Raw genomic sequence first — 14,830 nt, 5'->3', positions numbered from 1 at the left:
GTACAAGACCTCTGAATTTGTGTTATCAGTACTTCTCCCAGTTAAAAAAAAACTAAATTAAACCCACTAAACCAACCATTTCCTTAAACCCACCTTTTCCTTAAAGCCCTCCAGTCCCCCACCTAATTGAACTCCTCCCTGTGTCCCCCTACCCCCCTCCCACTCCTGCCCTCTCTCCTGTCCCCCTCTTACCTCCCTCCTTTTCATTCTCCTCTCCCCTCCTCTCCGTCTCAGCCTCTGTTCTCCCCATTCCCTCCTCTTACCATTGCGTCTCTGTACGTCCTACCCTCCCCTTAGATTGTACGCTCCTTCGAGCAGGGCCTCCTCTCCTTCTCCACCACCTTAACTCTGCTCTCCAGCTCCTTGTCTCTTCCGTGAGGTCCTCCTGCCCTTCTACCCCTTTCTCTACCCCGCTGGGGGCTCTCGCCTCTCATCTAGCTGTACATCGAGCTTCTGAGTTACTGTGCTTTTTGTTACTGTACCATGCTGTCTCACCCTGTATCGTGTTTCTGTCTGTCCCTGTACGGCGCTACGGATAGCTAGTGACGCCCTATAAATAAAAATTAATAATAATAATAAATTGTGCAAGAAAATGCTACAATATCATTGTCCTAGCTACTACTACTCGTATTCTATAACGTATACTCCTGTCTAAACCTGCCACGCTCTACACTAAATCTAAGTAAGGGCTGTTTGATGTATGTAATGTGACCAGTGCGTTCTAGGTCTGCGGACAATTGCATCTGTGCAGATCTATATCTGATATTAATCTCTGATTTTTGATCTCGTTCGCAGGTTTACAGGACCAACCAGTGCGCCGGGGAGTTTGTCGTCACCTTCCCCCGTGCGTATCACTCTGGCTTCAACCAAGGGTACAACTTTGCAGAGGCGGTGAACTTTTGCACCGCTGATTGGGTACGTCTGGCTGGATTGCTCCGTCTACTGTAAGCTCGCTTGGAGCCAATTCCTAGATCTATACCTTACATTCAACAAGTATCTATTATAAAATGATAATTTTATGTTGTTTAGTCGCTTTAGTTTTTTTCCGTTTGTTTATATGGCTAAGATTAGAATGTTCTTATATTTTAGAATTACAAAGTGTTGCAGCGTTCATTCTAAAGCCATGTGTCCCATGTTGTTTGCTTATGGCCCTTTAGGGGTGAAATTTAGTAACGCGCATAATAAGATCTTTTAGTCTTTCCGGATTGTGCTGTAGGCCATGCACCATTATAGTTACCCTTCTTTGTACAGTCTGTAATGTATTTATATCCTTCTGGAGATATGGCCTCCAGAACTGAACACAGTATCTAGATGAGGCCGCACCAATGACCTATACAGTGGTATTATTACTTCTTTCTGCCACTGATTCCTCTCCCTATACAACCAAGCATCTGACTTTTTTTGGGTTGAACCAATATTGCGCAAGAAGTGATGACATCACTGCAGGGTGAGGTATTAGTCATATGAACGCATCAATTCGCTATTGGGTTATCCCAGTAAGTAGCCGTGTTCCCCTGTGTAGGCAACAGGTTCACTTTGGCCCATGTGGGTTTGGATTTAGTAGCCAAAGTTTTTGGGCTGCCCTCCCCCCAACTTTATGACGTTTCTGTACTCTGTCAGCTTCCTCTTGGACGGCAGTGTGTGAATCATTACCGCCGGCTAAGGAGGCACTGCGTCTTCTCCCACGAGGAGCTGATCTTCAAGATGGCAGCTGATCCTGAGTGCCTGGACGTTGGATTGGCAGCTGCCGTGTGCAAAGAGATGACCGTAATGATTGAGGAGGAGACCAGGCTGCGGGAGTCCGTCATACAGCTGGTGAGGATGGGCTTTGGTGTTTTTATATCGCACACATTGTACATGTAAATCTGAGCATGTAAGAACTGTTGTTGTCTCTCAGGGGGTTCAGCAGTCAGAAGAGGAGGTCTTCGAACTTGTCCCAGATGACGAGAGACAATGCTGCTCTTGTAGAACCACCTGCTTCCTCTCTGCCCTGACGTGCAACTGCAGCTCCGACAGATTAGTGTGTCTCTATCACCCAGGGGAGCTGTGTGAATGCCCCATGGAGAGCAAGTGTCTCAGGTAAAGACAGATTGTCAAAAGGAAACCAATGGCCATCAGGGGGGGGGGAAGAGAAAATTCTGATCAACTTTTCCCTGTGCAGCCTATCCACTCATTAGGAACCAGTGACATCACTGAGAGTGCAGCCTATCCATTTATTAGGAACCAGTGACATCACTGAGAGTGCAGCCTATCCCTTCACTAGGAACCAGTGACATCACGGAGAGTGCAGCCTATCCAGTCACTAGGAACCAGTGACATTACTGAGAGTGCAGCCTATCCAGTCACTAGGAACCAGTGACATTACTGAGAGTGCAGCCTATCCCTTCACTAGGAACCAGTGACATCACTGAGAGGGCAGCCTATCCCTTCACTAGGAACCAGTGACATCACTGAGAGGGCAGCCTATCCCTTCACTAGGAACCAGTGACATCACTGAGAGGGCAGCCTATCCATTCACTAGGAACCAGTGACATCACTGAGAGGGCAGCCTATCCATTCACTAGGAACCAGTGACATCACTGAGAGGGCAACCTATCCAGTCACTAGGAACCAGTGACATCACTGAGAGGGCAGCCTATCCCTTCACTAGGAACCAGTGACATCACTGAGAGGGCAGCCTATCCATTCACTAGGAACCAGTGACATCACTGAGAGTGCAGTCTATCCCTTTGCTAGGATCTATTTTTGCTATTGGTATGTACAGAACAAAACCATACGGGAGCCCCCAGTCAGTAAATATAGAATTTGTAGAACTAATGGCGCTGCGGTCCCATAACGCCTATTGTCATAAAATGTCTTTTGTCTCAGTCACACAGCCATTTGCCACTGAAAGCTGTAACTTCACCTTCTGTTTTCTGGAACTAGGATCCGATATTCACTTGAAGATTTCCCCACCTTGCTGTACGGAGTGAAGTCGAGGGCACAGTCGTACGATACGTGGGTCAGTCGTGTTACGGAAGCGCTGACTGCCAGCCTCAATCACAAGAAAGGTACGTCCGCGTTTACTCAGAGAGGAGACGTAGTGGTGGGATTAGAATGGGGTTATTGTGCGGAAGCTGCAGTAATAGAAGTGCCTCTCCGCAGAAGTTAGTTTATACAATCCAGTGCACAGGAAAAGACTCTGTTGCCCATAGCAACCAACCAGATTCTAAAGTCACTTTCCGAGTACAGTTTTTATACGATAAAAGTAGTAAAATTCAGCAATGTTAGACAGCACTGACTTTATCCGCTTTGGTGTCTTTGTTCTTGGTAGATATCATTGAGTTGAAGGTGATGCTGGAGGATGCAGAGGACCGGAAATTCCCTGAGAATGAGTTGTATCGGCGGCTCAGGGACGCCGTAAAAGAGGCCGAAACATGCGCCTCCGTCGCTCAGTTGCTGCTCACCAAAAAGCAGAAGCACAAGTGAGATTATTTTATCATTCTGCACCTTGGACAATTATATGTTGGTTCAGTTATCACAGAAGGTCTTGAAGGGTAGGTGGTGGGGGGGATGGTATCAGAGCTCCGTAAGAGAACCATGGTCAGAAAAGCACATGGTTGCTTACATACGCCAACAGGACTTGGTCAGAGGAGAACTTTAGCGCAGACGTTCCGCTCCTCCGACATCCGATGTATAGACCGGACGAGGGACGGGCAGGTGTCACTCAGCTGAGCAAGCACACACTATCCTGGCTGGAAATCCGGGCATTGGGCAGTAAGTGGAGAAATAGGGCTTCTGAAAAGGCGTGCGTGGCCTAGGGATGGGGGGTGGGCTCATTGTTACTAAGCTTGAGAGGGGTAAAAATATTTGTAGTCTGGTCTTCCTTCTTCTGTTTTATGATCAGTCTCTATTGCCCTCCCCTAGGGATTAGCACAATTGTTCTTTTCTATGGTTTTATAAGTAAATGCAGCATTCAAGGTGTCTTGGAGAAACCAATTATTTATTCTTACCTGCAGGACTATTGTTTCTGTGTTATCAGTCGCTGACTAATGCTTACACTTGTTGTTTCTACAGCAAGCTTATTCAGGACCCTGGGAAGACTCGGACTAAACTGACTATGGAGGAGCTTAAAGCCTTTGTTCATCAGCTGTTTAGCCTGCCGTGTATCATCACACAGGCCCGGCAGGTCAAGGTGAGCATGTCCTGTTTGTATGATGCATTATCCATATAAAGGGGAGGTTTGTAGATGGGAAGTGATTGTCCTGTTTTATATGTGGATGTAACAGGGTTTATTTTGCTCTCTTCCATGATGTTGTCATAGTTCACTGTAATGTGATAAGATTCCTTTTCACAACGCTGCAGATCTATCAATGGTTTTAGCAGAGCCATTTGGGGTGTTTCCCGCAGCAGATGTGTTGTGTGTGATTTATGAAGAAGCTGTGATGTCTTTTCTGTGTGTTGTGTAGAATCTGCTGGACGACGTGGAGGAGTTTCACGAGCGTGCTCAGGAAGCGATGTCCGATGAAGTTCCGGACTCCAGCAAGCTTCAGGCGCTCATCGATCTGGGGTCCAACCTGTACGTGGAGCTCCCGGAGCTGCCTCGCTTGAAGCAGGAGTTGCTGCAGGCTCGGTGGTTGGACGAGGTGCGCCAGACTCTTTCTGACCCCCACAAGGTCACCTTGGATGTGATGAAGAAACTGATAGATTCCGGGGTGGGTCTGGCTCCACATCACGCCGTGGAGAAAGCGATGGCGGAACTCCAGGAGCTGCTCACGGTGTCGGAGAGGTGGGAGGAGAAGGCCAAAGCTTGTCTGCTGGTCAGGTAAGTGACACTCAAACACTGTCTTGTTGTACCACGGAGAGGGCAACTATCGTACTGCAGGTGGTAAACAAGCGACAAGCCTATGCTTTATTTTAGACCGTAACATTTCAGGGGAGCTTATGTCACTAGTACTGGGCAACTCCAAATAATGACGTATTAGTGACAATTCAGTGAATTTTTTTTTTATTTTTTTTTTGTTTTTTATATGCGGAACAACTGCTGCAGTATTTGTCAAAGCCAAAGTTATAAACAGTCCCCTCTGACTGTACGGTGGTTCCAAGAGTCTGTTGTTTATTTAATACAAAACTCTTTCAATAAAACACAAGGGGTTTTTCTGGGTTTTTTTTTTTTTAAGGTTGACGTTAATACATTTTCAGGAAGAGCAGTCAAAGAATAGTGTAACTATAAACTTATCGTTTTAAACTTTTTAAGAAAAAAAAACATGGAAAGGGAGGGGGAAATTAAAGATGGAGGGATGGTAAAGAAGGGAAGAGTTGACCTGTGCTCAGGTTAACAGAGATAGATTTAGATAAAATAACTTCTATTTGTGTCAATCTTTAAAGTTAAGCCGACTAAACGGCGGTGAACTCTGCATTTCTGTCTACTGCAGCCAAAGTTGTACCTTCCATAAACATATAGAAGTCTAGTCTATGGAACCAATCCTCCACAGATGGCGGAGTAGTATATTTCCACTTGACTGGAATAACTGCCTTCGCCGCATTGGAAGGATTTCTTATATGAATAAATTGGAGTCTTAATCGTATTTAGAATCCAAAAATCTGGGTCTTCCGCCACCTCCTCACCTAATATCTCCTTGTAGATTTTACTCGCCTCCTTCCAATATAGATGGAGCTTCCGGCATCTCCACCAAACATGCCAGGGGTCTCCTATCGAGCTATCGCAGCGCTAACATAAAACAGGTTTTCAAGAAACAAAAATAATAAAGGTGAAATAATAAAAGGGTATCGGCATCATCTGAGAGATGGTGGAGTTTCAAGTAGTAAACATCAAGGATTAAAACCAAAAAAAAAAAGTGTTATTTAATTTGTGAACAATTTGGGCTAGAATCACCGTGGGGGGTTGGCTTCTCTCTTAGGATTGAGAGCATTTTAATGCAAGCTTGTACCCACCCCTGTTGTCGTCTTGCATCTCTCACGTATACAGAAGTGGAAGTTGCTCAATCAATTTATAGATTCACTGCAGGTGCTTGAAAGGGTGGGGGTATCCTGAACGGTGGAAATACAGAGAAATATCCCCCAGCACACTGCTGTGAGCCAGTAAGAGAGCTGCTGTTCTAGGGGTACATATAATGCAGAAATCTCAGTTACACACATTTGCAAATTCATGGTAAGCCACCCGCCCTGTCAAGGCGCTTCTGCTAGTAGGGTGGTCCTAACGCTAAATAATAAGTCTCTATATACTGGGTGTACCTGTTTTTAAATGAAGAGCTAATTACCAAGAGGTACCCCAGCAGCCTCCTAAAGGCAATAGAGGACCAGCGTTCCCCATCAGCTACTGATACCAACATGCCTCTTAAACAATACAGAAATGGAAGTTGCTCAATCAACTTTCAATTTCTTGCTCCCTTAATCTCAAGCTCTCAATAAGCCTGAAATAAATGGATTTGAAATGTATCTTTTTCTCTATATATTAATAAGCTGTAATGAGTGAAAGAGGCAGATTGTAGTTGGGTAACATTTACTAACCGTATATGCGCAGAGAATTCCCCTAATTGTCCCCCTCACACGTTCGGAGGTACGCGTCCACATTCAGCTTTTGGGAAGTTCCTCAATGGAAATGCTGTTTTTAGGATTACACCTCTAGATGGGAAAGAGCATGTCAGCAGAAGTAGATCCGCCAATATATAGCTGTGCCCACTCACTTTTGGATGACCCCGTTAAAAGGTTTCAATGTTTACATTTTGCTCACAAGCGATTACGGGAACCTCCCACAACTTGCAAACTAAGGCTCATTCGTCCATCAAGCAGAAATAGGTGCATACATCACAAAATGACATATACACTGTGGGCCTGCGTATTGCCGGCTATTGTAAATGGCCCTTCTCTGTATAAGGTATGTGTTTTGGCAGCTTGTGTGATTGTCTCCCCCCTCTGCCACCAGGCCTCAGCATAGTGTGCCCAGTCTAGAAAGCATTCTGGCCGAGGCGAAGAACATCCAGGCTTATCTGCCCAACGTGCTGGCACTGAAGGAGGCTCTGCAGAGAGCCAAGGACTGGACCTCGAAAGTAGAAGCAATTCAGGTAAATACCGCCCCCTAGCTGTGTAATGGTGTAAAGCAGATAGCACAACTTTTAATCACATACACTACATAATAACCATGACCTTTATCACAGAAGCTCCTCATAAATCCAGTAGCACTTGGAGACACACATATTGCAGATGTAAGACTTGATGGTCATTTTGTCCCTGCAGAGTGGCAGTCACTACGCCTACCTGGAGTACCTGGAGAGCTTGCTGAGCAAAGGACGCCCCATTCCCGTGCGTCTCGATGCCCTCCCCCAGCTAGAATCTCAAGTGGCAGCCGCTCGAGCCTGGCGAGAACGTACAGGCAGGACTTTCCTCAAGAAGAACTCAAGCTACACATTACTACAGGTGAGAGAGGTGCTGGTCCTCGGTCTGGTCACCTGACCGGTCTCCGTTTGTCTGCAGCCATTAAGATTTACTCTTCAGGCTTCCTCTGAAGAGTAATTTAACTTCAGACGAACAATGATCCCGCTGTTAATATCAGGAACCTGATGTCTAAAATAGCTTTTGTTCTGTGGGGGAAGAAATTAATTTATGCACGACTGACTTCCCATGTGCTTTTGTTAAAAACGTGAAAGCCGCTAATGACCTCTAATGGCTGACGAAATAATAAATGTACTGCGATCAGATAGGTAACAATATTGATGTTCTGTAGAGCTCTGTCTTCAGCCCCTGGACACATTTGTGAATGTTACAAGTACTTTTTCTCGGCTCTTCTCCTCAATTTCTCTAAGACTGGCTCCCCGGTGACCTCCTCTTGTGTCTTACATAGGTGCTAAGTCCCCGTAGTGATATCGGTATTTACGGGAGTGGTCGGAGTAAGCGGAGGAAAGTTAAAGAGCTGATGGAGGAGAAGGACTTGGACCTGGATTCCATGAGTGAGCTAGAAGAACCCTTGGAGGAGCCGCGAGACACGGCTTCTGTGGTAATGGCTTTTGTAAAGAGACTCTATCTAAAGAGAAACCCTATCTGTGACACATTAATGAATATTTTGCAACATGTGATAATTCTCCTCTCCCCCGGGGCAGGTTGCTGTATTTAAGGATCTGGAGCACAAGGAGGTGGATGCTATGCGGTCGCTGCGAGCTGCTAATCTGGCCAAGATGACCATGGTGGATCGTATCGAGGAGGTTCGGTTCTGCATCTGCCGCAAAGCTGCCAGCGGCTTCATGTTACAATGTGAACTGTGCAAGGACTGGTTCCACAGCACGTGCGTGCCCCTTCCCAAAACCAGCTCCCAGAAAAAGGGCAGCAGCTCGCAATCCAAGGACGTTAAGTTCCTGTGCACGCAGTGCATGCGTTCCCGCCGGCCAAGATTGGAAACTATCCTGTCGCTGCTCGTGTCGCTGCAGAAACTGCCGGTGCGGCTGCCGGAGGGGGAGGCGCTGCAGTGCCTGACGGAACGCGCTATGAGCTGGCAGGACCGAGCGCGGCAAGCGCTGGCCACCGAAGAACTGTCTTGTGCGCTGGCCAAGCTTTCTGTGCTGAGTCAGCGTATGGTGGAGCAGGCGGCGAGGGAGAAGACTGAGAAAATCATTAGCGCGGAGCTGCAGAAAGCCGCGGCCAACCCCGATCTACAGGTGAGCACTAAGGGATGGGTTCTGTCCTGATTATAGGTCACAAGGTCATAATGATGTCTTAATGCAGGCTTGTCGCTCATTTTAGTCGTATATCTCCAAGCCCCTGAGTTCTGCCGTTTGGATCCCATAATTCCCCCCCTCCCCCTGGTAACTAACATATATACTTATGGAGCCTGATCCACAGGCATTTTTAAATAGACGAGCAATCTTTGTGTTCGTAATTGATGGAGGTCCGTTTCGAATTGTGTTGAGACTACTGCATCATCCAATAGGACACAAAGTTTACTCTGTTACCCATTGTTCTCACTTGGATGCTTTTCTGCGGGTTCCACGCTTTATAGCACCTTGGGTTTTACTGATGTCAGACAGTCTCAGCTGACATTGAAGGGTGGTCGATACCAGCTTATAGTATTCTGAATACTGGTCATTACACACGAGTAGGGTCCATATTGTCGGTAACCATTTACCTTACCACTATGGTACTCCCCCCCCCCCCCCCCCCTCTCTAGGGGACGGCTCCGTAAGGACTGAAAACGGGTGCCGTGTGACTCTTGGAAAGAGGTGTGAGCCAGAGGACCAATGAGAAGTCCCAATTGTGGACATTGCAGCTTCTCATTGGTCCTTCTGCTCACACCCCCATATGAAAGCAGTGAATGTTCCTTAGGAGTTTGTGCAGCTGGAATAGGGCAGTTTATATAATAATCCAGTTCAGTGGTCGAGGATGTAGGACAGACGTTCACAGTAGAAATATGGCGATTGCCAAATTCTCAAACTCTAGGGGTATATTTACTAAACTGCAGGTTTTTAAAAAAAAGTGGAGATGTTGCCTATAGCAACCAAACAGATTCTTGTTCTCATTTATTTAGTACATTCTACAAAATGACAGCTAGAATCTGATTGGTTGCTATAGGCAACATCTCCACTTTTTTCTAAACCCGCAGTTTAGTAGATATACCCCTAGATTTGTCTGTTGTGCAGACAATGGGATATATATTATCTGCACCGCAGACTTACTGTAGAGATTACACCCTAATGGCGCTAATGCTTAATATAAATGCTAAACTGATTTGGCAGCAGCTGTCAATGAAGATTGTAGAATCTCCGAAATAGAAAAATATCATAGAAACAAATATGACTGCGCTAGACAATCAGTAAGAAACAATTGCAGTAAATTAAAAGGCTCTAGTCACATACCGTTGTATTTAAAACCGTAGCAGACAAATAAGAATAGTTCACTGCAGTTAAGAATCGGGACATCGTGTTTGACACTTTATAACATCAGTGTCGAGATCGTTGTTTATGTCACTCGGTAGTTGGACACAGTGATACTAACTTTGTTTCTGTTCAGCATCATTCATCACTTATGTCCTTGGAGTAGTTTGTGGGTTTATTCATTCATTTCATAGATCTATTTGCAGTATCTGGGATACATTATTCTGAAGCCTTAGGAGCTCCATTACGGCTACAAGCTGATAGTTTTCTACGCACCGTGTATTAATCAATGTGCTTAATTGCAGTGAACTATTCTTATTTACCTGTTTTTAACCGATACTTTTTGTAATAAATGTTACTATTTTAAATACAACGGTATGTCACTAGTGCCTTTTAATTTATTACAATTGTCTCTTACTGGTTGTCTAGTGCAGTCATATTTGTTTCAATGAACTATTTCTAAATCATTTTATTAATATTCATCGTTGTTCTGATATTGAAGGAATAGTATAAAGTATAATTAGTTCCACTGCTCGTATCTCGGCATTGCAGGGTCACCTGCCCATCTTCCAGCAGGGTTCCTTCAGTCGCGGGATGTCCAGCGTGACGTCGTCTCCGCAGCCGCCTCTGGATTGACGATGATGAAGAGACGGACTCGGACGAAGATATCCGGGAGACGTACGGTTACGACGTGAAGGTAGCGCTGGAATAAGCTGTGTTAATACCGTGTAGTAGCCTCGGGCAACATTTTAGTATCTCGCTGTAAATGGAACAGAAAAATCGTCACCTTCCATGAAGAATGTATGGTCCTTCTTGCTGTATTGTCAGATCTTATAACAGGCTTGCCTAACTTGTGGCAACTCCAGGTGTTGTGAAACTATAAGTCCCAGCATACCCTTCCAGCAATAAGCTGCTATATATTGGCAAAGCATGCTAGGACTTGTAGTTTCACAACACCTGGAGTGCCACAGATTAGCCAACACTGTCTTATAGCATTCGTTTTACCATGCCTGTTCATAGGTTATTACAGATAGGTATAGATAGTGGGATTAGTTCAGCGCTCCCTATACGAGATGTTGGTGTAGCAGCCACTAGGGACGGGGAATTGGCGACTGGATGGAAGGGTGGGGGGGCAGGGATGAAGTAAAGGGTAAAGGGTAGCTCAACCCTGTTGATCAATGCCAAAAAATATACAATCCTGGGCGCTTGTGAGATAATGTTGCTGACAGAGTGAACATAAGTAATAATCATTTATTAATTACAAAAATGGTGAGTTGCAACTCAAAAGCCATTACAGTAAACAATGTGGAAATTTATATCCATATTAGATGACAAAGTATTAACATACATAAGCAGATAAGAGTAAAGGTGAAATGGCCACAAATGCAAATTACGTGGAATAAAATACCACAGTGATACCACAATGATGCCGCTTGTATAGTAGCAGTCCGGACCAACAGTTTGTCAATAAACTGTGATCTTTGTAGATGTCAGTATTGGGAAATTGTCCACAGAATAGAAAGTCCCATGGGAAATAACAACAAAATTACAACCAAATGTCAGTCTTGTAAGGCTATCAATGCCAGTCCTAGTGCAAGTGCTGGATGTAGGATTCCGTCCTGGATAACGCTTGGGAAGGTGGATCCCACGGGCAACAACCAGATAAAAGGGTGGTAAACGGACTTACCCTTTGTTCTTACAGGGCTACAGATTAGCTGCGGTATATCCTCCGTGTACCTGGTTCCCTTCTGCACGCCTCTGGCTGGTTACCGTGGGGACACTTAGCGTCCTAATGCTAAATGGGTGTCCCGACTCTTCCGGGATGTGTTGCGCATGCGACGGTTTGGGTAGAACTGATATAGTGATAATGAATTGTATCCACAGGGGTGTGCGTGTTGTTCGGGAATCGTCTGGTAAGTGATGGGTGTATCAAACCAACGCGTTTCGCCCTGTTGGCTTCCTCAGGGATTGTAGTAAGAGTGAAGAAAGTCCTGGGGTTTTAAATAGACCTCACTTCCGGTGGGTTGTCACTTATTGGTTGTGCATCTTCGTCTTGCCATAGGTTGGTTGTTGTGATGGACGGATATCTCATCCAATGGGAAAGCTCAGATTCTTTATTCTTTTTGACTGCAGTTTATGCCGCTTGGTGAATAAATATATACAGTGCCCTATTCCAAAACAAACTGTTTCCACATAAAATGTACTGTAATAAGTTAGATTGAATGCACAATTGAGCAAAATGTCATTTAAAATATGAGGCTGGTACTTGATAACGGTGGATCTTGCACCATAGTACTCCATTGCTGATTAATGGTCATACTGACAGCTGGATAGTTCATATAGTGAAAATATGTTCTCCTTATGGGGCCAGCGATTTAACAGTGTTCAACAATGCTGGATCTCACTCAAAACGTTGATCTGGAAATAAACTAAGCTAAAGATACTAAAAAACAGCCCCCGATATATCATTCTACTTCAACAGGTATACAATAATTATATCAACAAGAGGATATGAATTTACCCATCTTTTAGCACAAATATTGGGAGGTGGAATGGATACTTATTTTGTGGGTGATAGGCCCTCAAAGAAATTGTCCTAGCTCAAAAATCAATGTTGAGCCCTTCTGGCACAAGGGTTTTCATCTTAAAGATGAATTTGGATTCTTCCTTTGATATACACTTAATAAAGTCCCCTCCAGGTTTGTTGACTTTCTTAATGCCAATGAACACCATGCGGCCCCCGAGTGTATCTGGTTGCCCATCACTGGTTTAGAGAAGGAAAACGCTGTAACGGTTACAGTGTATTGTAGTATTCTGCGCTCCAGTTTTCATAAATTGTCCTCAATCACCTGTTAGGTGATATTTGAGTTCTAAGACAAAATTGACAGATCTTACTCCACAATGAAGATCTGTATCCTTAACTGTTACATCTTACTGACCACCCGTTCTGGACCCCAACCAGCCCAAGTGCTGCTGTCTTTCTACTAGAGCCGTTCACAGCGTATCACATAGTCTGTCCCCAGCATAGACCTTCCTTCTAAAACAACGGTGTACAGAGGTCAGAAGAAGCGTGTGATTGGGCAATTGGGGAGGGGGAAGGTTTATTCTTAGTTTTAGTTCATTAAAATGAATCTCATCTCTCCTGAACTAATGTCTCCACGTGACATTATCCCAGTGCCACCTGTCACCATATACATGGTCTTGGTTACATGACATTAAATCATATTTGCAGTAATTCTCTAATCTTGTTTCCCAGGACACCGGCAGCATCAAGTCGTCCAGCAGTCTGGAGCCCAACCTGTTCTGGGATGAGGAGATACCCATTAAATCGGAGGAAGTTGTCACTCACATGTGGGCAGCCCCCTCTTTCTGTTCTGAACATGCCTACTCTTCAGCCTCCAAGAGCTGTGTGCAAGGTGAGCAGGGCCAAGATCTATAATATGCTGCGTTTATTTCTTGACTAATGTATCTCGCCAGCATTGTAGACCTTGGCGGTAACGAGCAATGACCTCACTCCTTCGTTTGTCAAAGCTACAGGAAACCCACGGGAAGCAGCCGCGGAAGACCCCTCTAGTTCCTCGAAGTCTGGAGCCCCCTGTCCTAGAGTTGTCTCCTGGAGCAAAATGTCACCTAGAAGAGCTCATGATGTTGGGGGACCTGCTGGAGGTGTCGCTCGATGAGACGCAACACATCTGGCGGATTTTGCAGGCCACACATCCACCATCAGAAGAGAGGTTCCTGCATGTTATGGAGGTATGGGGGTTGGTTGCCTCGGGGCATACATTTTTGCCCGTTAATGGGTTTGTCAGACTTAATGAAGTCTTCACCCATGTTGTTCTCTTTCAAAGGATGATAGCCTGGACGAGAAGCCTTTGAAACTGAAGAGTAGAGATTCCTCTGAGAAGAAACGTAAGCGGAAATTGGAGCGAGCAGAGCAATTCTTCTCGGAGGGTAAGCAGAGGTCCAAGGAGCTGAAGAAGCTGGATAAGACCAAAAAGAAGAAGCTGAAGCTGGGACATGACAAGGCCAAGGAGCTGAGCAGCTCGCCAAGAGACTGGCCAAAGAGGAGGAGCGGAAGAGGAAGAAGGAGAAAGCCGCAGCCGCTAAAGCAGAAATGGGCAAAGACATCAATGAGAAGAAGAGAGAGAAGAAGATTTTGGACATCCCCTCAAAGTACGACTGGTCTGGGGCAGAAGACTCGGACGACGAGAACGCGATATGTGCTGCGCCAGAACTGCCAGCGCCCTTGCAAGGACAAGGTGAGGGAGGTGCGCAGGTGCAGGACAGACGTGTGTCGGTTCAGCATGTTCTGTCCCCTTTTTTTAATACTATATGTTGTGTAACCTCTTGTCCCCCTTCTGTGTCGTGGGCGATTTTCTAATCCAGATTCCCTCAGTTACTAAAAGCCCCAAATATATTATTTACCATTTATCTACAAACTCTTTCTTCCCCCTATATGCAAATATATAATATTCTCCACTTATTGTATTAACGTTTCTGCGTCTGTTGGTAATAAGCAAAGATTAGAGATAACTAATATATCTACTGGTCTTCTGAAATGTTCAGCCCGTATGTATTAAATAAATTTGAAAAGATAGAAGCCTGGGCTCTCGCCACCCCCTCCTTTCCTTGGTAATTACAATAATTGTCATGCCCCCACAATTACTTTTACTGTGCTGAGCACCGTCAACCCCCCCTCCCCCCCTGGTGGTGAAGAGAAGGTGATGGGCTTAACTTTTATTTTCCTAGCAGCAGCAAATCATAGGTCATATAATTAGCTTTCGTGGAATATAATTTTTGACAGACGTGAATGGATTCTACAAAAGATGACATTGCAGATTGGTAAAAGACCATTCTATAGCAAGGTTATTACAGTTGAAGTATTAAAGAGTTGATCCAATATGAAAGGCCTCATACTGTACATACAGAGGGTTGGTTAAGGTTTGAAATTCCTTTTACTAGATTTCTAC

At 45.1% G+C, this 14,830-nt stretch overlaps 1 protein-coding gene across 1 annotated transcript in view; it reads left to right on the top strand.

Moving 5' to 3' along the window:
* Positions 1-14,295, top strand: part of KDM5A (lysine demethylase 5A) — a 29,255-nt gene extending 14,960 nt beyond the window's left edge. Inside the window, 18 exon segments of the mRNA XM_075210598.1 lie at positions 796-915; positions 1,621-1,815; positions 1,898-2,079; positions 2,926-3,050; positions 3,314-3,464; positions 4,057-4,174; positions 4,449-4,804; positions 6,926-7,064; positions 7,237-7,416; positions 7,841-7,993; positions 8,097-8,648; positions 10,413-10,493; positions 10,495-10,557; positions 13,117-13,269; positions 13,392-13,613; positions 13,709-13,895; positions 13,898-14,088; positions 14,090-14,295. Of these exon segments, the coding sequence (XP_075066699.1) occupies positions 796-915; positions 1,621-1,815; positions 1,898-2,079; positions 2,926-3,050; positions 3,314-3,464; positions 4,057-4,174; positions 4,449-4,804; positions 6,926-7,064; positions 7,237-7,416; positions 7,841-7,993; positions 8,097-8,648; positions 10,413-10,493; positions 10,495-10,557; positions 13,117-13,269; positions 13,392-13,613; positions 13,709-13,895; positions 13,898-14,088; positions 14,090-14,203 (3,282 nt within the window). The 3' untranslated portion in view covers positions 14,204-14,295.
* Positions 14,296-14,830: the final 535 nt, after the last annotated feature.

The sequence above is a fragment of the Mixophyes fleayi genome, chromosome 4, assembly GCF_038048845.1.
Source record: "Mixophyes fleayi isolate aMixFle1 chromosome 4, aMixFle1.hap1, whole genome shotgun sequence".
Classification (NCBI taxonomy): Eukaryota; Metazoa; Chordata; class Amphibia; order Anura; family Limnodynastidae; genus Mixophyes; species Mixophyes fleayi.
The sequence above is the reverse complement of the archived record's forward strand: the minus strand, read 5'-3'. Positions and strand labels throughout refer to the sequence as shown.